Here is a 23,583-nt window from a genome sequence, read left to right on the forward strand (position 1 = left end):
TAGAAGGAAGTCCCTGATTGGCACAGGGATGGAGGATGGGGCAAGAGCCGCAACAGCGCCGCGGAGTTCCAACGCTGCCGGTTCCCTGGGGTACGAGCACAGCCTCAAGCAGCCTCAAGCCCTAGGAAGCCCCCAGTTCAAAGCACAGGGCGCATTGGAGCCTGGGCACGATACAGTTCACACCACGGCCGCGATGGTAAGCCACGCCCAAGTCCCAAGGGCCTAGGGGACCCCCGCCCTCCACAGCCGGAGGAGAAACCTGGGCGCAGGAAGCAGGGGGAATATCTGGTTGTAGGTGAGTAAGCGGGGTCAGGAGTTCCCTTTAGAGTCTCTGCGTTTCGGGAGAAAGGTGATCATTCCCAGGCTTGTCCGACGTCTCGCTCAGGGTGCGCTCCGGAAGAGCGAGCCCTTTAAGGCTATGCCGAGTGGGCGCGTCCCGGCCTCTCCCGGGAGAGGAGAGGCGGGGCGGACCTGTGTCCCGCCCCCGGCCGGGCCCGCCCCCAGTGCCCGCCCCGCCCCCGGCACTCGGCCGGCGGCGCCTTTGATGTTCCGACCCGCCAGCTCGCGGAGCCGCTCTGCCCCGCGCCCTAGCCCGCGCCTGCAGCCCGCCCAGGCGGAGTCAGCCCGCGCTCCGCCCGCTGCGATCCGGGCTCGGAGGTTCGGACTCCGGGCTCGCCGCCCCCCGGGCCGGCTCCGCGCCCCGCACTCCCGGCGCCCAGCGCCCCGCGCCCCGGCGGGCGGAGCGCACCATGCCGCAGCTGGACTCAGGCGGGGGCGGCGCGGGCGGCGGCGACGACCTCGGCGCGCCGGACGAGCTGCTGGCCTTCCAGGATGAGGGCGAGGAGCAGGACGACAAGAGCCGCGACAGCGCCGCCGGTCCCGAGCGCGACCTGGCCGAGCTCAAGTCGTCGCTCGTGAACGAGTCCGAGGGCGCGGCCGGCGGCGCAGGGATCCCGGGGGTCCCGGGGGCCGGCGCCGGGGCCCGCGGCGAGGCCGAGGTGAGCCCCCGCCGGCGCCGGCTCCTCCCCCGCGGTCGCCGCGCCCCACCGCCCCAGTTGCGCGCGGCCCTCGGGGTCTCCAGCGCGCAGAGCGTCCCTGCCCCGGCGTCGGCCCCGACCCCCGCGGTCCCACCGCCCCTCACTCCCCTCCGGTTCTCCCTCCAGGCTCTCGGGCGGGAACACGCTGCGCAGAGACTCTTCCCGGACAAACTTCCAGAGCCCCTGGAGGACGGTGAGTTTCTGCCCGGCCCGGCTTCCCTTCGTCGCGCTCAGGCCCTGGCCTCGGTGGGACGGGGACGCCGAGGACCGCGGGGAGCCGGGTGCCTCCCCCACCGCAGCTCAAGAGGCGGCAGAACCCAGGGGTGGGGAGTGGGGGGCGGGCTTCCCGGGCGCCGCCGGGTCGAGTCACTTCCGGTGCCCTGACCTTTATAGGAGTAAACAGACCCCCGCCATCCCCGCCTCCCCTCCTGCCCAGGTGACTGACTAATCCGCCGTCTTCAGGAGACAGAATTGGCCACGGTTTCTTGGTTGGAGGGCGGGGGGTGGGAGGTCAAGTAGGGGCCACCTCGGGGAGGCCTGCACTCCAGGTCCTTCCCCTAAAACTTGGCACTGCCGATACTCCCAGCCCGTTCCTTCCCAAGTCAGGAACTTGCAGGGGACTCCTTGGCAATTCTTTTTCTCTCAAGAGCAGACAGCCTTCAGTCCCAGCCGCTGCCAGGGCTGGTGTGTCTGACCCAGCTGTGGTTTTTCCAGGCCTGAAGGCCCCGGAGTGCACCAGCGGCATGTACAAAGAGACCGTCTACTCCGCCTTCAATCTGCTCATGCACTACCCACCCCCCTCGGGAGCAGGGCAGCACCCCCAGCCGCAGCCCCCGCTGGTAAGTGGACCCCGCAGCCAGTGTCGCCCTGTGCTTGCAGCCTCCTTGACCAGGTAGGTGAGGCACCGGCAAGAGACTTCTGCCTGGAACAAAATAGACGAGATTCCTGTGCTGGTCTTTTTTCCCATACACACCCGGTGGGATCTGAACCAAAAGGAGAACTTTGCTGAAGGAAAGAGGGGCCGCCCTGGGGCACCCCCCTGCCCTCTGGCTCTTGGCTTTTGTCTTCCCAGCTTGCTCATAAGCAGGTGCAGGCTCTGTCCTGGTGCTGGGTGATGCCAGGGTGGGGGTCTTCTTAGAGAACTTTTGAGCCGAGACCACCCTTGCTCCTCGCTGCTCTGATCTGAGTTCAGAGCTTTGCAATTAACTTTCTAACTAGCCCAGGAAACCCTGAGCCTCCTTGGCGCTTGGAGGAATGGGCAGGAAAGCTGATCTGTTCAGGTCCCCTGGTTGTGCAGGAGAAACGTGCTGTGTTCGGTCGGCTGTGTCCTTACGGGCGTGAGTGTACCGTTGCCAAAGAAGGACCCTGAACACCATGTGTGGAAAGTGGGTTCTTAGGAAACTGGCTTGGTCTCAGACATACCAGGAAGAGTTGGCAAAGGTGCTACAAATCAGTGATGTTGAGAAGGGACCAGTTTAATTAATTCGTGAATTAAATATTTTTAAGTCCCAGTGCTTTGAAAAGATTTCGTGATCTTTACAAACCATGCCCATTGGTACAGATGACCTAAAGTGTGAAGAACCTATTCTGAGTGCTTTGGAGCAGTACAGCTGCGCTTTTAAAGAAATTCGTGTTTCACACTCTTCTCAGTTGGTCCAAGTTGGGGTGAAGGTACGTGGAAGGTTTGGAGGACTGTGGTAAGCGAGTGTTGGGTGTGAATGTAAGCCCAGTGCGGGTGGGGCTGGCAGGCTGGAGGCTCACATGGCTACAGTGGGGTCACCAGAGGGAGGAGAGTTAAGTGCTAGGCTGTTTCAGACCAGGAGTGAAGAGGGTGGTTCTGAGAGCTGCTGCATGCCAAGCCAGTGGGAATGAGAAGACATATAGGCTTCTTTCCAGAAGCCTAGGCTGGAAAACCTATTCTATGGCCAGCTCTAGAAATGAGCTCCTTGCCGTTTGGGCCCCTATCTGTAAAATGAGTATGTTTTCCGAGTAGTCTCTGTATCCGACTTTCTGCTCTGGGGTGGCTTGGTATATGAGGTGGTTCACTTCCTTCCAAGTCTGTGAGATGGGGGGTGTGCCCCCCCAGCATTCCCCCGCTGATGTAGTGACATCCAGAGAACTCACCCTGTGTGAGCCCATGCTTAACAAAGATGCATTTTGGATCCCTGCAAGATGTAAATAAACCCTTAGATTTGGGACTAGGTTGACATAACCCACCAGTGCCAAACTTCCAACAGGTGTGCCACTTGCATAGGGGCTGGGGTCACCGTGGAACCATGATTAGACAAAAGGCCTAGGCCCAAGGCTCTACTCCAGCCTCCCGGGGCTCCACAGCAGCACAGGGAAAAGGCTTCCTTTCAGAGGTCATCTCATGGTGTGGGCAAGTGCTGGGAGAGTATCTGGAGCAGGGAGGGCTTCGTTCTGCTGTCAGGGTATGGGTGATGGGACCATTTGGTGTCCTTTGGGCCACATGGGTCAAGAGTAGGCTCTAACAGGACAGTGGAGGAGGCACACCACCACTGGCTTGGGTCATTTATTTTTCACCTTTCAGTCTTTCTCAAGCTACAGCAGATACATTTCTATGTATCGCACCTGCTCCTATAGGTACAAATCCCCTTGTCCTCCTCCCCGCGCAGCCACAGTCTCCACTGTCTGGCTTCTGGCCACACAGGAGGAGGAAAAGGACGGGCTGTGACACTGGCTCTCTGTGCCCTGGCCTCAGCTGCTCTGTGGGGCTGCAGAAAAGGACAGAGGCAGAGGTGTAAGTTGGAGTGACACTCGGTGAGGAAGCTGTATGTGAATGTAGGAGAACCTCTTTTAAGCAAACCTGCCAGTTATAAACACATAGCAAGTCAGAGCATTTGCTTGCATTACCTGAAGACGTGTGGGCATTGAAAATGTGGTTGGGTTTTACCAAGCAAAGTGAATCCACCCCCACATTTTAGAAGCATATTTATTATTGGATTCAAGGTTCATGTGTCTGGAACCAGGAATGATCTTCTTTTCTTGGGTCAGGAGCCCCTTGCAAGGGCCCTGAGGAAAAACTGCCTTTGGAAGATTTTTCCAAAGCTGGTCACTTTCCCAAGCCCATCTTTAAAGGACAGACAGCTTGCTGCTCAGGCCCTGCCACAGGCCTTAGATCCAGGCCCCCTTGCCCTTTGCCCGGCCCTCTCTGAGGGCACCTATGTGGTCAACACTTATGCTGAGAGGCTTGAGGCCAGTCATTGCACCTCCCTCAAGAGCAGGGAAAGCCTATACCAGGGACCTGCTCTGCCCATGTGTGGATAGGATGCCCATGTGGCTACTGTGTTAGAGACCTCAAAACAGGCCAGCTCGAACCTTGCCTGGAGCAATAGGCTGAATGACCACCCCACAGCCAACTGCCACGGGACACATTTTTTTTTTCTTCCAAAAAGCTTCCTTCTTTTTGGTAGTTGGCTTCTTTTAAGCTTGTTTGAGGAAGAAAAAATTAGGTCAAAGTTTATTCCATGAACACTGTCAGGAACCTGATTGATGTAGGCTTGCAGGCAGTTACTGGCCTAGACCAGTAACCAGGGTTTTTTTTGTTTTGTTTTGTGTTTGTGTTTGTGTTTGTGTTTTTTTAGACACAAGGTCTCACTCTGTTGCCCAGGCTGGAGTGCAGTGGTGTGATCTTGGCTCACTGCAGCCTCAAACTCCTGGGCTCAAGCCATCCTCCCACCTCAGCCTTCTGAGTAGCTGGGACTACAGGTATGCACTACAATGTCTGGCTAAGTTTGTTTTTCTTTCTGTAGCAATGGGTCTCACTGTGTTGCCCGGACTTTGGTTTGGTTTTCTCTGCTCTGCTCTGAGACCTGAAAGTAGGTGGAGGTGGTGAGTGGGGAGATAGTGAGCTGATCTTAGGCTGTACTTTGGGGGGATTCTGGGATGGGTAAGGCATCATTCCTTAGGCAAACTCAGGCTCAAACTCAGTGTAGTCAGTCTTGTCATATCCAAAATTGACATGAGGCCGCATTGAGCTGTGGCTTCTTCTATGAGCTCTACTTGGAGTCTGTAGCTTAGACAGATGCCGAGCCTTTTGCCATTTTGATGAAATATCCAGAATAGACACATCCATAGAGACAGAAAGAGGATTAGTGCTTGCCAGGGGCTGACAGAAGAGGGGCTCAGGGAGCAACTGCTAATGGGTATGGAGATACTTTCTGGGGTGATGAATACGTTCTGGAATTAGATCATGGTGGCAGCTGCACAATCTTATGAATATACTAAAAGCCACTGAATTATATACCCTTTAAAACAGTGTATTTTATGATATGTGAATTACATCTCAAATTAAATAAAAAGGCTGAGGCCTTTGGCTGTTGCAGACTTGGGGCCATGTGTCCCTGTCCCTGATCTCCACAGTTGTCCAGGTGCCTGGGGATGCCCCAAGCCAGGGGGTCAGGCATCAGGTGTCAGGTCCAGCAGAAGGAGCCTCACTGAGGCAGTGGACTCATGTTGGGGCTCCCGGCAGGTCCAGAGCGTGCCTGGGGGAGCAGGAGGTGAGGGTATGAGCAAGGCTCCAGCAGAGGAAGGAAGTGCTGCTGATGCACGGCCAGCCTGTCCGAGGAGCTTTGCAGAGATGAGTAGGTGCAGGAGCACCCACCGGCCTCTACACGCCCCAGAGCGAGCTGTGGGCCTTGCTGGGAAGCGTCAGTTATTGGTGTTGAGCACCAGCCCTGGTTGCAGTGAAGCCTATTAGGAGGGAATTTGGCACCAAGCTTGGTACCAGGTACTGGGCCCCCAGACTGGAACCAGGCTCTACCCCGGGAGTGCCCAGCTGAGCCGAGGAGACAGATAGAGACCTGAAGCAGAGCTGGCGAGAGGAGCGCTGTCACTGAGGTGTCCCGGGCAGAGCCGGCCCCAGCCCTGGCTGTAAGGGGGGGGCCCACTGAGGAGCACTCTGAAGGCCACAGGGTGTCCAACAGATGAAGACAGAGGAGGGACTGGCAGGCCCCAGGCTTCCCTCGGAACACATCCCAAACCTCCCCACTACTCTGCAGTCAGCACCCAAAGCCCCAGTCATCGCCATCTCTCACCCAGACAGCAGCAACAGCCTCCAGGGGACCCCTCCCTCACCCCAACCCCCATCCTAAATCACAGTCCAGGCTTCACGTAGCAGCCACAGGGGTCCTTTAAAAACAGAGTCAGATCACATCTCTCACCTGATTAGACCCCACATTCGCTTCCCATTGCTCTTGCAGTAAAGTCCAAGCCACTCATCACAGCCGAGTGCCTGGGTGGCCCCCGCCAGCCGCCCCTCATCACCTGCACCAGCCTCTTGCTGTCTCCCTGACAGCAGTCCCCTCCCTGTCCTAGGGGGTCTTACAGCCAGCAACTTCTTTCCACCCCAGGACTCTTGCACTGCTTCCCTCCGCTCGGAAGTCTCTTCCCCAGCCCTGCACATAGCCGCCACCTTCTCGTTCCTCACTCAGGGCTCAAGTCAGATGTCTCTGCCTCAGGGAGCCTCCTCTGACCATTCCCAGTAGGACCCTCCTCATCCCTTGGCTCCAGCTGCCTTGCCAGCCCTGGCAACTCTTCGGGCTCAAACGGTTGGCACTGCTTTACAATGCACTCACCATGCTTAACCCTAAGAAAGCCCGGCTGTTCATTTCCTCCTCTGCACAATGGGAGTGGTGAGCCCTCCTCCCAGATTTGGAGTGAGGACCAGCAGCAGTGCCAGGGAGGGGCCCAGGGAGGTGCCAGTGCGGCCTGGCCAGGGGGAGTCAGCCATGACTGAACCCTTGTCCCTTGCTGCCCTGGCTCCCCTGGGGCCAGTGGTTGCTCAGTTGTGGGCCCCACGTGGACTTGGGCACGGAGGGGTCTGGAGGTCTGAACCCTGGGACTGGGGACTCAGGTGTACAGGCCACCTACTCACTGCCCTGCCTGACCCAGGATTCTTAGGAGGGGAAAGTGCTATCCCTGGGGCCAGGCAGGGAGCCACAGCCACTCACTGCATTCTCAGAATTCTATCCTACCACCCCAAAGATTGACCTGAAAGAGACTCCCCTTCCTCAGTCATGTAGAAGTCCTTTACATGAGATGTTAGAAGCTTAAGCTGTTTTGTTTCAAAAAAAAAAAAAAAAAAAAAAAGATTGGCTGGGCGCGGTGGCTCATGCCTGTAATCCCAGCGCTTTGGGAGGTCAAGGTGGGTGGATCATTTGAGGTTAGGAGTTCAAGACCAGCCTGGCCAACACGGTAAAACCGGGTCTCTACTACAAATACAAAAATTAGCCGGGCATGGTGGCACACGCCTGTAATCCCAGCTACTCTACTCAGGAGGCTGAGGCAGGAGAATCGCTTGAACCCGGGAGGTAGAGGTTGCAGCGAACCAAGATTGCGCCACTGCACTCCAGCCTGGGCAACAGAACCAGACTCCTCAAAAAAAAAAAAAAAATGCAAAAAACCCTCATGGCCATCAGCCTGGGAAGCCATGGCCACCCTGTGCGTGCCCCTCATTCTTGCCACGATGCCACAGGTGTGGGCAGCCTCCTTGCTTGCAGCCTCCCCTGTGGCTCTGGCTTGCTCCCGGGCTGCCTTCTTTCCCAGTGTGAATGATGTTCTGTACACATCACTCTTTCGTTTCCACCTTGACTATTTTCCTGAAGCATAATACCCAAACAGAATTATGGGGTCAAGAGGCAGGAAGAGTCAAGGCGTTTTGCTTCCCTGGTGCCCCAGTGCGCTGTAGGTTCTGAGCTGTGAGTGTCCCATGCTTACAGTGGCTCAGCACAGCTGATATGGAGTTCTGCCTTTGTTGCTCTGCATTGAATAGGTTTGTGGTGGGCAGTGCGACTGTGAGCTATTTTGAATTACCTTTCTTTCCTTGGAAGGCTGCGTAGTATTGGCTATCACATTTGGAAAATCTGCAGCCTCTTTTCTGCTGCTTCCAAGGTGGGACTTTGAGGGTGGCTCCCTCAAAGCCTTGATGCCTTTCAAAGCCAGGAGAGCACCATGAAGGGGGCCAATCCTGCAGACCCCTGGTTAGAGCCAGGCTTCCTGCCCCACCCTGTCCTGGGGTCAGGGAGGGATGGCCGGGAATTTAGGGCGGTTTGCCCCTCCTCTGGAAAGTCGGGGTGAGTACTAGCTCAGCAGGGTAGGAAAGACCTTCCCAAGGCCCAGGGCTGGCAAAGAGCCCTGGATTGGTTGCTGAGACCTGGGATCCTTCCCCCAGGCTCTACCAGGTTCCACCAAGCCAGTTTCCACGGCAGCACACAGGAATATTCATACCAGCACTGCCACCTCCTCAGCTACTCTGAGACTCAAGTGAGTGGGGCTGAAGCAGATGAGGGTGGCCCCCTTTCTGGGTCTCTGGAGACCATACCCCATCCCCAGCCCCTCCAAGGAGGGAGGTTTAGCTGAGCTTAAGCAGGGCTCTGGGGGTGCTGGTTTAAAGTCGCATAACTGCTGAGGTCAGGCAGGTCAGGGGTGGGCCCAGAGCCTCCTGGAGGTGCAAGGCAAGCCGCAGCCCCCCTGAGCCTCTGCAGGCTGTTGTGGTCCCAAAGCCATACAGTCACACCCCTCACACCTTGTGACTGGTGCTTCCTGCTGCTGTGTACAAACAAGGCTCTGGTGGAGGAAACAGGTGTTTTATCAGGTCACAGGGGCCCCCACCCCCAATGGTACAGTGCACAGATCCTCCTGCTGCAGGTGGGGACAGGGAGGCCAGATCAGGGAAGGGACTTATCCAAGGCCCCTTAGAGGAGTGGTCAGAGGGAAGGCGTTGAGTCTGCACGATGCACCCTCTGACACTGTATCTGCCATTCTTTGGCTGGGTGGCCCTGGGTGAGTTACTTAGCCCTCTGGGCCTTAGTTTCCTTATCTAAAACTGAGGATAACGAGGGTTCTCACCTGTATGGGTCAGTGTGGAATGGAAAGAGACAGTGTGTGAAACACCCAGCACACAGTAGGTGCCTCCTGAGTGGCAGCGGTGGTAGAGGGAAGGCCTCTACCAGGAGTGTGAGTGCTCCAAAGGCTGAGGTGGGACTGGGGCCTTGGCTGCACTTTCCTTTCCCAGCTCCCCTGGGGCAGTGCCCTCTGGCCTACCCTACCCTTGGGCCCTCAGCCTGTGGATAGACTACACATTCTCTGCTGTAATCTTGGGTCCATACCCCGACCGAGCCCCTTCTCTATACTTGGCCTGGCTCAGCATGTGGCGGGCTCCCTCTGCCCTTCCAGAGCTCAGTCCTGGGAGACAAAGAGACTTTCACTGGGAGACTCTAAGTCGGCTCTGAGGTTCTGCTGGAGTTGGGAAAAGGGCACAGAGGAGGGAGAGGCCAGTGGGGGCAGCAGGGGAGGCTCCTGAGAGAGGGGCCTGCACAGGTGAGAGGGGGAGAACACTCTGGGTGGGGGCCCCACTGGAACAAAGGAGGAGAGAGGCAGAGGCTGGCATGCTCCATCAGCAGAGGGGCAGACAGAGGCCCAGGGTCTACGAAGGATGTGCGGTGAGGCTGGAGAAGAAGGTCCCAGCCTGTGACCTTGGTGCTGGGGCAGCGCTGGTTCCAGAGCCTGGGAGAAGCTGATGGGCGCATGCAGCATGTTGGCATCATGGTAGGGCAAGGCGGTACCCACCCGCAGATGGTGTGAATTGGACATGGCGGACAAAGGCGGGGAGAGCCAGCTTCTGGGGCAGGGTGGATGCTAGGAGGCATGGGGATCATGGGAGGAACTCGAACAGAGCCAAGGGAGAGGTAGGCTTTGGGTGGAGAAGACCCAAGGGTGTTGGGCAGTGCAAGGCAGGGGTACCTCAGAGGTGAGAACTTTCCATTTTCCCATCCTTCCATTTGACCCTCATGCTCTCTCGGGGTTCGGGATCCTAGGGTCTGGCCCCCTGATTACTGAGGGGAACTCTACCCCAGAGGTCAGTGGCTCGCTCAGGTCCCAAGGCCCATTGGTGACTCAGCCAGGGTGTGGAGAGCATCTCTGACCAGCTCTGTCTCTAGCAGAGCTCCAGGGTCCCAGGGGCTTTGGCAGGGGTGGAGGGTGGGCATCTCTGAGAAACCAGGACATTGTCAGCTTCTTGGTTCAGGCAGTTTGCTGTCCTGTTTCGCAGACCTGTCATGCTTGGGGTCTGGACCTGGGAAACCGCCTTCCTCCCTTAAAAATGTGTGGCCCGCTTCTGCTGCTGCACACAAGCTGTCTACAGCCTGGGTGGGCTTGTCCTCCTCAGAGGGTTCCCCCTTCCCCTGCTTTCTGCTGGAACATGGGGCTCCTCTTGGCCAGTTCCCCAGGGAGTAGAGGGTCTCTGTCCCTTGCTGGATAGGGACTCTGGCCTGGGGTGAGCCTGAGTCTGGCCCTCTCCTGGGAGGAGGTCACCTGCCTGGGCTCTGCTAGCAGACTACGCTAGAGCCGGAGCAGCCTGGGGACAGAAAGCCCTCACTCCGCAGCCCCGACTCCATAGCTAGAACTCCCTAGAGATCAGAGGAGCAGACACTCTGCCAAATAAGCTTCCTCCTAACCCCCCCGCCCTGCCCCCCATTAAAACCACTAGCTTGCTCTTCAAGGGCAGGAAAGCTGTCTGGGCCCCACACCATGTGCTTCCAAATGATGAGTGTGCGGCAGAGGCTCCAGGCATGGATGGGCAGGACGTGGCCCCAGGGAACAGTGGGTGTGGACTTTGGGGGTTTACACGGTTAGGGCTGCCCCCACTCCACCATGTCTGAGCTGGTTTGGGTGCCAGTGGTGGCAAATCACCTCCTCCCAGGAAACCCAGTTTTCCCATGAGGGCAGGGAGCTGTGATGGGAAGGAAGCCATCCCTCCCCCTGCTGTGTGACCTCACGCAAATCTGTGAACCTCTCTAGGTCTCAGTTTCTTAAATGGGGTAGGAATCCCTGGCCATGGAGAGGCCTGTGTGCTGGGTGGGCCTCAGCCGGGGTCTGCTGGGCAGCTCCTTGCAAGCATTGCTCCAGAGCCAGCCTCCCCACCAGGCAAGAAGGGGTCATGGGGAGGGAGGGACAGGTGATGGGAGTCTAGGCCGAGGGATTCTGACTAACTCTGACCTGGCTCTGGTGGCAGCGGGCCCAGCCTCCTGGCCTGCTGGGCCGCCATCTGAAACGCATTACTGATGCTTTGTAAACTCCACATCATTTGGCCACATGAAAGCCTGGGACTTAAAAATAGCTGCTCCCAGAGGACGCCCCGCATTGGTGGGGCTCAGCTGACCTCTGCACGCACACCCACCCACCACCAGGCCACCTCCCTTGCCAGGGAGCCCCGACTGGCAGGGCCCCACCCACTCACCCTCCCAGTGTGGGCAGCCACTGCCTGGAGCCAATTTATCTGGGCACAGGTCTCACTCAGCTGGTGAAAGCTTCAGGCCCTGTGGCTGTACCCAAGGCAGAATGTCTGGGAGAGCCAGGAGGAGGCTGCTGAGGCTGAGGTGGTGGTCTCAGGACCCTTCCCCAGGCTTGTCATGCCTGGAATGCTGGTAGGAACCTTATTGGAAAGCTAGTGGAACCATCTTACAGAAGAGGACACAGTGGCCCCAAGGAGGGGGAGCACTGGGAGGGTGCTAGTCTGGTGTTTACTTGGCCACTGTCCAATGCTGGACGAGAGAGTCACTGCCAACATGTTTGTGAGAGTAGGGCAGGGCCTGCCCGGGAGACCCCGGTGTCCGGTGGAAAACCCGCTAAGCAGGAGGCAGGGCAGCACAGGCCTCTGAGCTGCTAGGGTTGACTCTTTGCCCTGCTGTGTGGGTTCCCTCTCCTTATGGTCTCTATGACCAACTGCAAACCACTCTTTTCCCTAAAAATAAACATGCTTATGGGACTGGGGGAAGCTTTGTAGCTATCAAAGGAAATAATAGGGTGTTTTAGAAAATTACATTGTGTTTTAAATAACCAGCATGAAAGTCATTAAGTTTGAAGTTTCATTCAAATCAGATGGCTCTGTGGCTGGCGTGGTGGCCAGGCAGGCAGAGGTGGGTGGGCCCTCTGAGATGCTGAGAGGCAGCCTGTGGAGAGCCTTGCGGCAGTGGCAGCAGTGAGGTCTCTGCTGGCTGGGTACAGCCAAGGTCCAGGCGGGCTGGCCACCGAGTGCGTGCCTGGCTGCAGCAGCCACCCCAGAGCTCGCTGGCAGCCTTTGAGGCAGTGGGCAGCCCCATGGGCGGGGGTGTGGGGACAGATGAACCTGGGAGAGCCAAGGCCACAGGGTCGATGGCCATGTTGCAGGGGGTGGTGTTAGGGATGGAGTTGGGATCAGAAAGGGCCGGAGAGGATCTGTGGGGCCCAGGCCACATCTGTTCATTTCACCACTAGGCTCTCAGTGCCCACCCTAGGGCCTGGCACACAGTAGGTGCTCAGTAAGCAGTTGTTGAAAGAATAACAACAACTACAGTAGTTCATGTGTCAAGCACTTCCCAAGCGCCAGGCCTATGCCAGGGGCTTTTACTCATATCAAGATTGTACAAGTCGGTAGGGCACAGTGCCTCACGCCTGTAATCCCAGCACTTTGGGAGGCCAAGGCAGGCGGATCACGAGGTCAGGAGTTCGAGACCAGCCTGACCAACATGGTGAAACCCCGTCTCTACTAAAAATACAAAAATTAGCCGGGTGCGGTGGCACACACCTGTAATCCCAGCTGCTCAGGAGGCTGAGGCAGGAGAATCGCATGAACCTGGGAGGTGGAGGTCACAGTGAGCCAAGATTGCACCACTGCACTCCAGCCTGGGCGACAGAGCTAGACTCTATCTCAAAAAAAAAAAAAAAAAAAAGATTGTACAAGCCAAGAAAGTAGGTATTATTGTGGCCTCCCTTTTTGCAGATGGGGAAACTGAGGCTCAGAGAGGATAAGGAATGCGCTGATACCTGGCAGAGTCAGGATTTGAACTTTGGTCTGTTTTACCCTGAAACCCATGCTCCTCCCTGCTCTATCCCATTTGCTGTACAATGTGTGGAGATGGGGGCACTGCGGGCCAAGAAGCTGGGTGGTACCCCCAGCACACTGTCAGGTTCATAAGCTGGACCCAGCTGGATTCCTCTGGCCCCAGAGAAAGGCCATAGTCCTCTCACTCCCTCTCCAGGGGCACCTCATAGCTCTGGGCCTGGGTCAGGGATGACCCCTTTCCTCCCCAGACACCTGGCAAGTTCAGGGCTCCCAGGGCCAAAAGGGCTGTCTTTCTTACTTGAAAGGCAGGTGCCCAGGGCTTCTAGAAGGAATGTTATATGGAAAAGTATCCGTAAATGACATTAGGATTGATTCCGATTTGGTGCCTGATGGAAGGACAGTTAAGACCTATCTACAGGTGGATCACTTCCTCTTTCTAGTGTTGGTCCTGATGCAGCTCAGTGCCTGCTGTTGGACTCCTGGGCCAGGCACCCTCCTCTGTGTGGTCCCGGGCTGGGCTAGGGGGTTTCCTAGGCTCTGAGTCATGGGAAATGGCTGGACTGAGGCAGCTGAGGGAGTCTCAGGGTATGGGTGCGCCCGCCCACCTTATTCCCCCATGGGAAAGCCACTTAGGAACCAGAGCCGCTGCCAGCCCCACTGGGGCACGTTGAGGGCAGTTTCTTCTTCTCTCGCTGCCCCGCCGCCTCCCATCCTCTCTGGTCATCGCGGGCCAGCCAGGAGCTCAGTGATCTGGCCTGACAGGAATCAGGCAGTGGTCCAGAGGAAATCAAGGGCTGGCGGCCCCAACCTGGCACAATGCTGGCGTTCCTGAAAAGCCTTTGTCTTGGGACATACTTGCTTTTGATTTTTCTCCTTTTGTTTCATTTTGTTCTTAAGTAAAAAAGGAATATTAAGAAAAAAACACAAATATTAGTTCATCTAATCCTCACAGCAACCCCATGAGACCTGGATGTTTTACAGTGGAGACCCCCAGGCATAGAGAGACTTGCGCCTGGTGGGTACTGGAGGAGGGATTTGAGCCCAGACATCTGACTCGGCGTTCGCTGTCCCTCCCCTTACACTCCATTGCGTCTTTGGCCGCGCACGTGTGTTGCAGCCACAGCTGGGTGCCTGGCTCCCCCGTCCCATCCCTTCCCACTCCTCAACCCCAGGAGTTTGGTATTTCACTCTCTACCCTGTTTGCGTAATGCTACACCCAGGTGTGTTTCTGAGAGTTGTCTGGGGCAGTTTTGTGTGACCCTCCCTCACTCGCCTCATGAAGGGCTCTCCTGAGGCTCCCATGCAGTTGGTACTGCCCAGCCTCCTCCCTCTGCTCACACTGGGTGTGAGGGCTCGGGCAGCAGCACCCCAGGGCCTGGTGCCTCCAGGAGCTCCTTTCCACGCCTTGTTTCCCTTTGGATAAATGGCTAGACAGTCCAGACAGAGCCCCAGGGGCCTTGACTGGCTATAGCCGGGGGAGTGAGCGCTTCATGACCGTGGCGGCCTCAGGGCAGGACTGTCCTCCTAGGGCTGGTGCAGGCTGCGGGACAGAACACATGACTCGGAGACCCCTGTCTTGTCTTTGCTCCTCAGAGGCTACTAGATTAAATTGGGGCAAGAATGCAGGGCCAAGGCTGGGGAGGTGATCTCCAAGGCTCTCTCCCTCTGCCCTTGAGCCCCTGCCTTTCTGGGCCTTGCCTGGGCTCTCAGCTCTCACTCTCGGGCTTGGAGCTGGACAAGCCGTGGCGAGAGCACCCCAGCCTCCGGTGGCTGTCCCACCCCTCCTCACACATGGGGCCAGGGAGCACCAGCCAGACCCGGTGGGAAGGATGACCTCTTGCTTTTCTTTTGGTCATTTATGACTGAGAATCAAAATCACCTCCTTCAAGGACAGAGTGCCCTCACCTAGGGCCAGGGGGAGGTCAGAGCCACACTGCTAGCCAATTTGTTTCAAGAAAAATTCTTGGTAGGCTGCTGCCAGCAGAAGTGCTGCCTGTTGAGGCCTGTCACTGAATGGTAAAGATCTGTGGCCAAGAACCCCAAAGGGCCAGATTCTAATCCAGATCCATCACTGCTTGCTGTGAGACCTCGGGCAAGATTCTTAGCTTCTCTGTGCTTCACTTTCCTCGTCTGCGAAGTCTGTATGCACAGCACAAAGTGATTGGGAAGACTGGTGGGATTCCGGCAGGGGTGGAGCTCTGCAGACTGAGACACTCAGTTGGCTGTTACTAGTGGGGGCTGCCATCTCTAAATCTGCACCTGGTATTTTCCTGCCTTTTCTGCAAAGCCCCCAGGGAAACAGCCTCAGAACTCCTCAAACACCTCCCTCCCCAGATCCCTGTTTTCCATTCCCTACTGCCAAAGACAGCGGAGCTATGAGGTTGTGCCTTGCCTCGGTCCACGGTGGGCTCCTGGATGGCTGGGCACTGATGGGGAGCTGCATGAATAACTGCCTGGGCTGGGGGTTGCCCAGTCTCAGGGCTGCTGTGTAGTCTCCAGGCTGTGTTGGTAGCATCAACTAGCAGCTCAGTTGCAGCAGCTCCCGGAAGCTTATATTTTCCTCTAAAAACATCCTGTCCTGAGGGGCGTTCACCTCAAAGTGGAGGAAGGAAAATGCAAGTAAACGAATGCATAGAAACCACTGGAGGCCATGGGCCACGCCACTCGCCACTCGGCTAAGTGGGGCTCAGTGAGTTCCGAGGGTGCCTCGGGCCGGGTTGGGCCTAGAGCAGGCCTGTGGTTTGCCAAGGCTGCATGCAGGGACTCCAGTCCCCACCTCCGCTGTGGCAGGCCCCTTTATCTGATGTCAAGGCCAGGCGGTGGGTGGACTGGCCACACGCACCTAGCAGAGCTCTGTGCAACTGTGGCAACAGCCTTGTGCCAGCAGGGGAGACTGAAGCCTCTTGGTCCAGGAGGGTGTGGCCTTGCCATCCCCCACCCCTTCCAGCTCAGGTGGCCACGCAGCCACACTCTGTGCTTTTCTGTGCTTTGTGGTGGGCGTCTGGCACAGGGCATCCAGCACGCTGTGGGCAGGGAGCTTGCGGGCCGTCCTTTGGAGAGCACCGTGTCCTGGGCAGTGGTGCCTGGAGCGGGGGCTAGGGATAAAAGGGCATGAGCAGGGGCGCCTCCAGCCTGGCTGGCACTCTCAGCCCTACTGGAGTATATCTGCAGAGATGGGGTCTGCGAAAGTCCACAAATCGAGGCCTGGTCCATATTGCAGGCAAGCCCTGTCCCGCCCCCCAGGAAGTCGATTCTTATAGTCTGAGGGCTTGAGGGGCATCCTGCTCAGCAACTGGGCAGACTCCTCGGCACTAAAGCGCCATTGATGCTGGACAGTGGGGCTCTAGCTCTAGACACAGACGCCTAGGGAGCTGTGGGGCTGACTGGTGGGCCCTAGCAGTGCAAAGAAGGAAAGTGAGAACCGGAGGGGCTGTGCCAGGGGAGCTCGGCCAAGGGCTGAGACCAGCCTGCACTGTGCTTCCCAAGCCACTGCCCTGGCATGGCATGGCCCAGGTGTCTGTCCAGAAGAAGGGGTGCTTTTTCTAATTAGCACAAATGCCCCATGTGAATTAATGGCAGCCCTGATGTTGACTGGTCATTCTGACTCCCAAAGTATTGCAGGCAGGAGAGGACGGGGGTAGGAGGAGGCCAAAGGGTCTTAGGTACCAGGTAGGATGTCCTGAGTCCAAGTGGTGGCCCCAGCTCCTCCCACCTTCCTAACCTGTATGCTGCAGTGACCCTGTGCCCAGCCCCAGCCAGGGTGCCTTATTTAGTGCAGCCACATTTTCCCTAAACACTGGCTTACACACGCCTCTCACCCCACCTGCACTGGACTCAACTTCAAGGGCCCAGCTCTAATACATTCAATATAAATAACTCAGGGCAAAATCCCAGACCACAGGAAGGGCAGGACAGATAACAGTCAACTATAGCACAGTGGATCGGTGCTACAGAAGGAGTTGGGGATGTGAGCATGGCAAGGGACCCCTTCCTCCTCAGATGAGGAGGGTAGCATAGACTTCTAGGAGGAAGTCTCATTTATGTGAGTCCTGAAAGATGGATAGGAGTTTGCCAAGCCAAGTGGTGGAAGAGTGCTCCAAGCGGAGGGAATCATGGCCCTCAGAGCCAGTGATGTGGCTGGAGCACAGAGTGAGAAGGGGAGGACGAGGCTGGCACCACTGAAGACCTGGAGAGCCCATAAAGGGCCCTGGCACTGACCTGGTGGAGGAAGGGCTGTGGGGCCACGACTGACTTTCTCACCTTACAGAGCCTTGCTTCCCACATGTGTGAAATGGGAAGAATATATCATGCCCACCTCAAGTGGGTTGTCACACGTGGCATTTATGTTACTCAGTGTCACCTCTGTGTGCTTGGCAAACAGAACAGTAACCATAGCAATAGCCCACCTTTCTGTCTGGTCAGCCTCTGCTCTGGAGGTAGCACAAGGCTCAAGGTGGAGATCTGCCCTTCCTTCCATGGGCTTTTCCCCAAGGCCTCTCCCAGCTCCAGACCAGGCTTCAGGAGCAGCCCTCTGCTTGAGGGACCTGAGGGAAGAAGTCACAGCCCTGTGGCTGAGGGGGAGGCATGCAGAGGTTCTGGAGGCACCGGGATTCTAGAGGCCTTCATGCAACAAGCCTGCTGAGTGCAGAGCCCAGACGGAGATGACTAACCAGCAGACCCTGCCATCCAGCACCCGCAGGCCAACCTCTCTGCCAGCTAGGCTGGTGGCACCCCAAGCCAGGCCACAGGCCTTTCCACAAAGTGACCCTTAGACTGAGGTCAGGATGAGAGTGGGCCAGACTGGCCCAGAGCAGGAGGAAGTATGGAACATTGCAGAGGGAAGGCACCTGGGCCGGAGGAGCAGGCTGACATGGCTGTGCCGTGGTGAGCAGGGGACATGGCTGGGGCCTTGGGGTCATGCTCAACTACTGCCACCAGGCAGGCTGCCAGTGTAGCCAGAACCCCCATCCCAGGGGTCCTAAAACTTGGAGCATTTTTCAGGTTAGGGAAGCACTGGTTCAGGTCACCCTGACCAGCCAGGCTGGGAAAGGGAGAGACTGTGTTTAGAACTGGGACAGTGTCCTGTGCACAATAACCATAGGCCCTTTGCAGTGTCGTGGGTGTCATCCCAGCTCTGCCACTTACTAGCTGTGTGACCTTGTGCCTTAGCTTCCCCATCTGTCAGGTGGGCATAGTAGTTGTACCTAATATCATAGGTCTGTGTTAGGAGTATCTGAGTTCAACTCTGCACGGTGCTCAGAACTCTGCCTCACACATGGGAAATACTCCGCTCACATTAGCACATGCTTTTCTCTAGGCCTGAAGCATTTTTTTGCCTGGCACATAATAGGAGCTCATAAATACACCCTGACCAAATGGTACCAAGAGCGACCAGCTGAGCATCCTGATCTCTTGGGGGGCTGTTTCTGCTGGCACAGTCCCCTGCCACTGGGAGGCGTTCTTGGGAGGGCCTGAACAGGCCTCACCTATCCCCTACCCCCACAGGCTTGAGGCCAGAGGAAACAGCAACTTTCTTCGCTGGGAAAGTGTTGTGGGGCTCAAGCATTTGGGGGTTTTCAGAGTCAACCGTCAGAGGCGAGGGAGTTTCTCTGCTGGCGGTGGCAAAGGCTGTCAGCGTGCACACAGCCTGCGAGCAGACCGCTGCGGTCTGCAGGGAAAATGCCGACTGTGTTTATTTTTCACCTGAGCCTGCAGGAAGTTGGGGGGGGCGGGTTGGGGGGGTGGTGAAGGGGGATGCCAAGCCAGGCCCAAGCTTGACTTCAGAACAGAGGAGAACTACCTCAGGAGTCTCCGTTTCCATCTCCTCCTGCTTGGCCCTGCCTGGCTGTCTTCTGGGCTCCTGTCTGGTAAACAAGAAGGCACGCTGGAGCACCCGAATGAGGAATTCCTAGCCATGGGCTAAGGAAATAGTCCAGAAGGGCGAGGAGCCCCTGTGGGACAGTGGACTGGAGTGGTCTGAGGAAGTCTTTGAGCAGTAAGAGCAATGCAGTGGCAGGAAGGACCACTTTTGCTGGGAGTGAGCCCTGTCACCAGGCATCCAGTAGAAGGCTGGACAGGCATTGGTGGGACAGAGATGACTCTCAGGGTAGCCCTGGGGTGTCTGGGATGGTGGGGGAGACAGAGGGGCAAAGGCAAAGAGCATGGGTCTGGGGTTTGCTGATCAAGCAGTATGGACTGCTGGTGAGGCATCAATGCATTTAAACATCCCAGCATGCTTTGAGCACTTACTGTGCACCCAGCTCTAGGTTTGGTACTCTGTCCTCAGAGGATGAGGGCAAGAGAGATGGTGTGCCATTGAAATGCTCAGGGCCTGGTGGGGACAATCACCCTAGGCCTGCCTCTTTCCATTGAGGGCTGGGCACAGTCACCATCAGGGAGAGCAGGGGAGGGGGGCTTCAGTCACCGGGCTCCCCATATACATGCCAGGCCCCAGGTGACCCCACCCTGTTGTCTAGGCAGCCTGGCCCTGAGACAGCCTTGTGCTGAGGCCCTGGAGTGGGACGTTCCACTGGGCGAGGGGGACATGGGTGCCAGGCCCTGTGCTAGACGGTTTCCCCTGGCTCCTACCACCGGGCGCAAAGCGGGCTGGGGATTGAGGCTAAGAGGCAGCCTGCATGAATGTGGGAGGGACTGGCCAGGCCCTTGATGCTCTGCCCTGGAGCCCTGGCCACCCCAGGACCTCCAGCTGCCAGTGAGTTCTCTGCCCCACCCCTGCCCATCCAGCACTTCTCCTGTGGTCTGACAGCAGACTCCTGTTTGGTGCGTTTTTTCCCAGTTCCCAAGGAAGGCTGATAGACAGAATGAGCCCACAGCCTGCCAGGCAACACCCCGCAGCACTGCCCATCACATGCATATGTACCAGGCCAGCAGCTGTAGACTGGGCTGGATTCTTTTGGAGGTTTCCTAGGCCCAGCCTGAGCTGTGCTGCAACCTGGGGCTCAGGTGGCAAAGCTGGACCTGGGCCAGGCCCAGCATGGCCAAGGAGGGTCAGCTCTGGCCTCCCCGCTCCTGGCAGGAGGACTCTCCATGGCTTCCTGGCCAAAACTCCTGTGGATAGCTTCTCAGTAAACCACCTACTCCCAGGGGAAGGGTAGTTTACTGAGAAACTCACCATGGAGCCATGCTCTCACTACCTTGGGGCAGAGCCCCAACTCTGGGCAGAGCAGAGACTCTGGGACTGTCTTCCAAGAGCTGGCACCGTGGACCCCTGGCTCAGCTCCTTAGGCTTCCCTGCCTATTCTGCTAGCCAGGCGCTCGGTCCATCCCAAGGGTCAAAGAGCCAGAGCCAAGGCTGGATGGCAAGGCCTCCTCTGAAGCAGGAGCTTAGACTCGAAAGCCCCCCATGCTCCAGGCATTTGTGCCCTAAGGTGGTGAATGGTGGAATGCTTTCTGGCAGGATCCAATGTTCCTGAAGGAGTAGGCCCTGAGGCTCAGTCTCCGTGCCCTCAGCTGTCACGAGGCCTGGTCAGGGCTGATGTTGTCTGGCTGGCTGGTGTTATTCTAGGAACCTGTTAGGATAAAAACACCCCAGGGGTTTCCAGGAAACTTCCTACTTTAACAGGCCCTTGGCTCCTTCTCCCTGGAACTTTAGGACAGAGCAGAACTTTTGCATCTGTGACCAATGAGGTGAGTAGGACTGGTATTCTCATCTCCGTTTTACAAGGAGAGAAAATGCAGCCCCAGAGAAGGATGAGACTGGCCCAGGATCCTCCAATAAAAGGTCAGTGAAAAGGTCAGCAAGCCTAGAGCCAGGCTTCCCAACCTACCTCACATCATGGCACACTTTCAGCATTATCACTGGAGTAAATGAAGAAGGATGCTGGAGGCTAAAGCACCCATAGGAAGCCCCAGGCATTGTGAACAAGGAAGAGAGTAGAAGGTGCTGGGGTTACAGAGGGAGCAGGAGCCAGATCACGTAGAGCTTTACTTATTTGAGACAGCATCTCACTCTGTCACCCAGGCTGGAGTGCAGTGGCACAATCACGGCTCACTGCAGCCTCGATCTCCAGGGCTCTAATGATCCTCCTCCCTCAACCTTCTGAGTAGCTGGGGCTACAGGCATGCACCACCATGCCCAGCTAGTTATTTTTATTTTATTTTTAGTAGAGACAAGGTCTCGCTATGTTGCCCAGGCTGGTCTTGAACTCCTGACCTAAAGCAGTCCTCCTCCCTCAGCCTCCCAAAGTGCTGGGATTACAGGCATGAAGCCACTGCGCCCAGCCCACAGAGAATTTTGTAGGCCCCAGGTCAGGAGATACCGTGGGAAGCCACTGGAAGCTTTAGGCAGAAGTGACACGATCTGATTCCTGTTGCTGCTGGATTGAGGACTGGCGGAGGGGCAGGAGAGAAGCATGGGTCTAAGGAGGGAGCTGCTGCAGTCATCCAGGTGCAAAGTGATGGTGGCTTGGACTGGGTGGGGGCAAGGAGGAAGTGGTGGGATTCTAGATACATTTTGAAGGTAGAGCATTAGGATTTGCTGACAAATTGGATATGGAGTATCAGAGAAAAAGGAGTCAAGGATGACTCCAAGATCTTTAGTCTGAGCAGCTGAAAGGATGGAGTTACCATTAACTGGGGAAGAAGACAGGGAGGAGCGTTTGGGGCAGGAAGTCAGAGGTTCCGATCTGGATATGTTGAGTTTAGGGGGCATTTCAGACCACCAAGTAGAGTTGAGTAAGCATTTGGAAAGTAGAGTTCCTAGAAGTGGGGCTGGAGAAGAAATGTGGAGTCATCACATGAAGATGTTTAAAGCTGTAAACCCAGATGAGAGGAAGATGGGAGCCAGAAACAAGGTCAGGAAGGAGTGGCCCATGAAGCTGGAGGAATATCAGGCAGTGTGGCATTCTGGAAGCCAAGTGAAGAAACTCTTTCAAGGAAGTGGGAGAAACCAATTGTGTCTGATGCTGCAGAGAGGTTGGGTAAAATGAAGACTGAGAATTGACCATTGAGTTCAGGATGGTGGAAGTCACTGGGACTTTGACAAGAGTCATCTAGTGGAGGGATGGGGCAAGAGACTGGCTGGGTTGAAGGGAGAATGAGGGCTGAGAACTAGGGGCAGTGAATGGGGACAGGTCTGCTGAGGTTTCTGTAAAAGGGAGTGAGACAGGAGGTGGTAGCTGGGGGAGGATTTAGAGATGGGAGAAATGGCAGCCTGTTTGTACCCTGATGGGAATGAGACAGGGTTTACAAAGTGCATGACACAGTCCCTGGCATGTGGCAGGTACCAGATACCTGAAGGAGTGCACATGTGTCCACATACCCTGCAGCTGCCCCAGCCTCTCTTCTTCCTTGCTAGCCACCTATAGGGACATCAGCCCCTGTCTGCCTGAGGAAAGGAGGAAGCCTGTGAAGCCCTGTTATGTAAGGCTCCTCCCGGTGGGCAGATGGATGAGCAGGGCCCTGACAGGTGGCAGTGTCAGCACCTTCCCCAAGACCTGAGGGGAAGGGTGAAGGCTGTAGCCCGGAGGCAGGAATGTGAGGAAAGATGCCAGCAACAGGGCTGTTGCTGGCAGGTGTGGGAGCCTGTGCCCAGCTGGGAGCTTCGTGTCTTGGCTACAGCAGGGCTTATACCCAGCCTTCCATCTAGGCTTGCCCTGGGCTTCCAATAACGAAGTGCCGAGGGACTGTGCAAGGCCTCCTCACCATGAGCCACCCTTCTCCAGGCCTGGTAATAAAGGGGCCATGAACCCTATTCACTACTAGGAGAGATGCCTGAAGCTCTTAAGGAGTCTGGCTAAATTCACCCAGTCAGGAATTGCACTCACAGAGTGGGGACGAACCCAGGCCACAGCCCCTCATTACTGACTTGCTCCAAAGATGTCCCGTTTCCTCTGTGCCAGGAGTCAGAGATCACTCATCCATGCTCCCAGCCAACAGCATCCTTGCAAACGGGCTTTTCAAAGTGGGAAGCTGAACCTTGGTTGCAGATGATGTCTCCAGGGCCCTGACCCGTGCAGATGTGCACTGAGAATACTATAGAGCTGGGCCTTGGCCCTGGCAGTGACTCCCTGCAGCCAGGTCTTCCTGGGGAGCCCCTCCTTCCAGCCTGCTGACTGAATCATCTCTTGATAGAGCAATGCAACTAGTGTTAAGAGTCTTGGCTGGGCGCAGTTGGCTCACGCCTGTAATCCCAGCACTTTGGGAGGCCGAGGCAGGTGGATCACTTGAGGTCAGGAGTTTGAGACCAGCCTGGTCAACATGGCGAAACCCCATCTCTACTAAAAGTACAAAAATTAGCCGGGTGTGGTGGCGGGTGCCTGTAATCCCAGCTACTCGGGAGGCTGAGTCAGGAGAATCGCTTAAACTCCCAGGAGGCGGAGGTTGCAGTGAGCCGAGATCGCGCCACTGTACTCCAGCCTGGGCCACAGAGTGAGACAATGTCTCAAAAAAAAAAAAAAAAACAGAGAAAAAAGAAAAGTAAGAGTCCTGCGGTGCTGAGGAAACAGGAAGTACGGGGGCTGGGCAAGGATGGCCCTGGAGGAAGCCAGGCCCCATCTCCCCTGATTTAGGGGATTGAGGAGGGCCCTTCCCTGTGTCAGAAAATCCTGTTAGGCCTGAGCTAAGACAAATGGTCAGACTCAGAATCCCCAGACTGGGGGCTAGAAGATGAGGAAAGATAGATAGCTGTGCTTCTTCCAGGGTGTGCTGGGGTAGGCCTGGGTCCTCAGGCCATGCCCTGCTTTA

General features: G+C 56.7%; 1 protein-coding gene across 10 annotated transcripts in view; it reads left to right on the forward strand.

Annotated features, from left to right (window-relative positions):
• The first annotated feature begins 523 nt into the window (after positions 1–523).
• Positions 524–23,583, forward strand: part of TCF7 (transcription factor 7) — a 33,491-nt gene continuing 10,431 nt past the window's right edge. For 3 of the 10 annotated variants that reach the window (XM_054684586.2, XM_054684588.2, XM_054684591.2), the window contains exons 1-3: positions 629–998; positions 1,164–1,230; positions 1,752–1,876. In XM_054684586.2, the coding sequence (XP_054540561.1) occupies positions 750–998; positions 1,164–1,230; positions 1,752–1,876 (441 nt within the window). In that variant the 5' untranslated portion in view covers positions 629–749. Of the gene's footprint in view, positions 999–1,163; positions 1,231–1,751; positions 1,877–2,461; positions 2,709–23,583 lie in introns of those variants that run through there. The other 7 variants (XM_054684584.2, XM_054684587.2, XM_054684582.2 and 4 more) reach the window with 6 other exon arrangements.

Source organism: Pan troglodytes, chromosome 4 (assembly GCF_028858775.2).
Source record: "Pan troglodytes isolate AG18354 chromosome 4, NHGRI_mPanTro3-v2.0_pri, whole genome shotgun sequence".
Classification (NCBI taxonomy): domain Eukaryota; kingdom Metazoa; phylum Chordata; class Mammalia; order Primates; family Hominidae; genus Pan; species Pan troglodytes.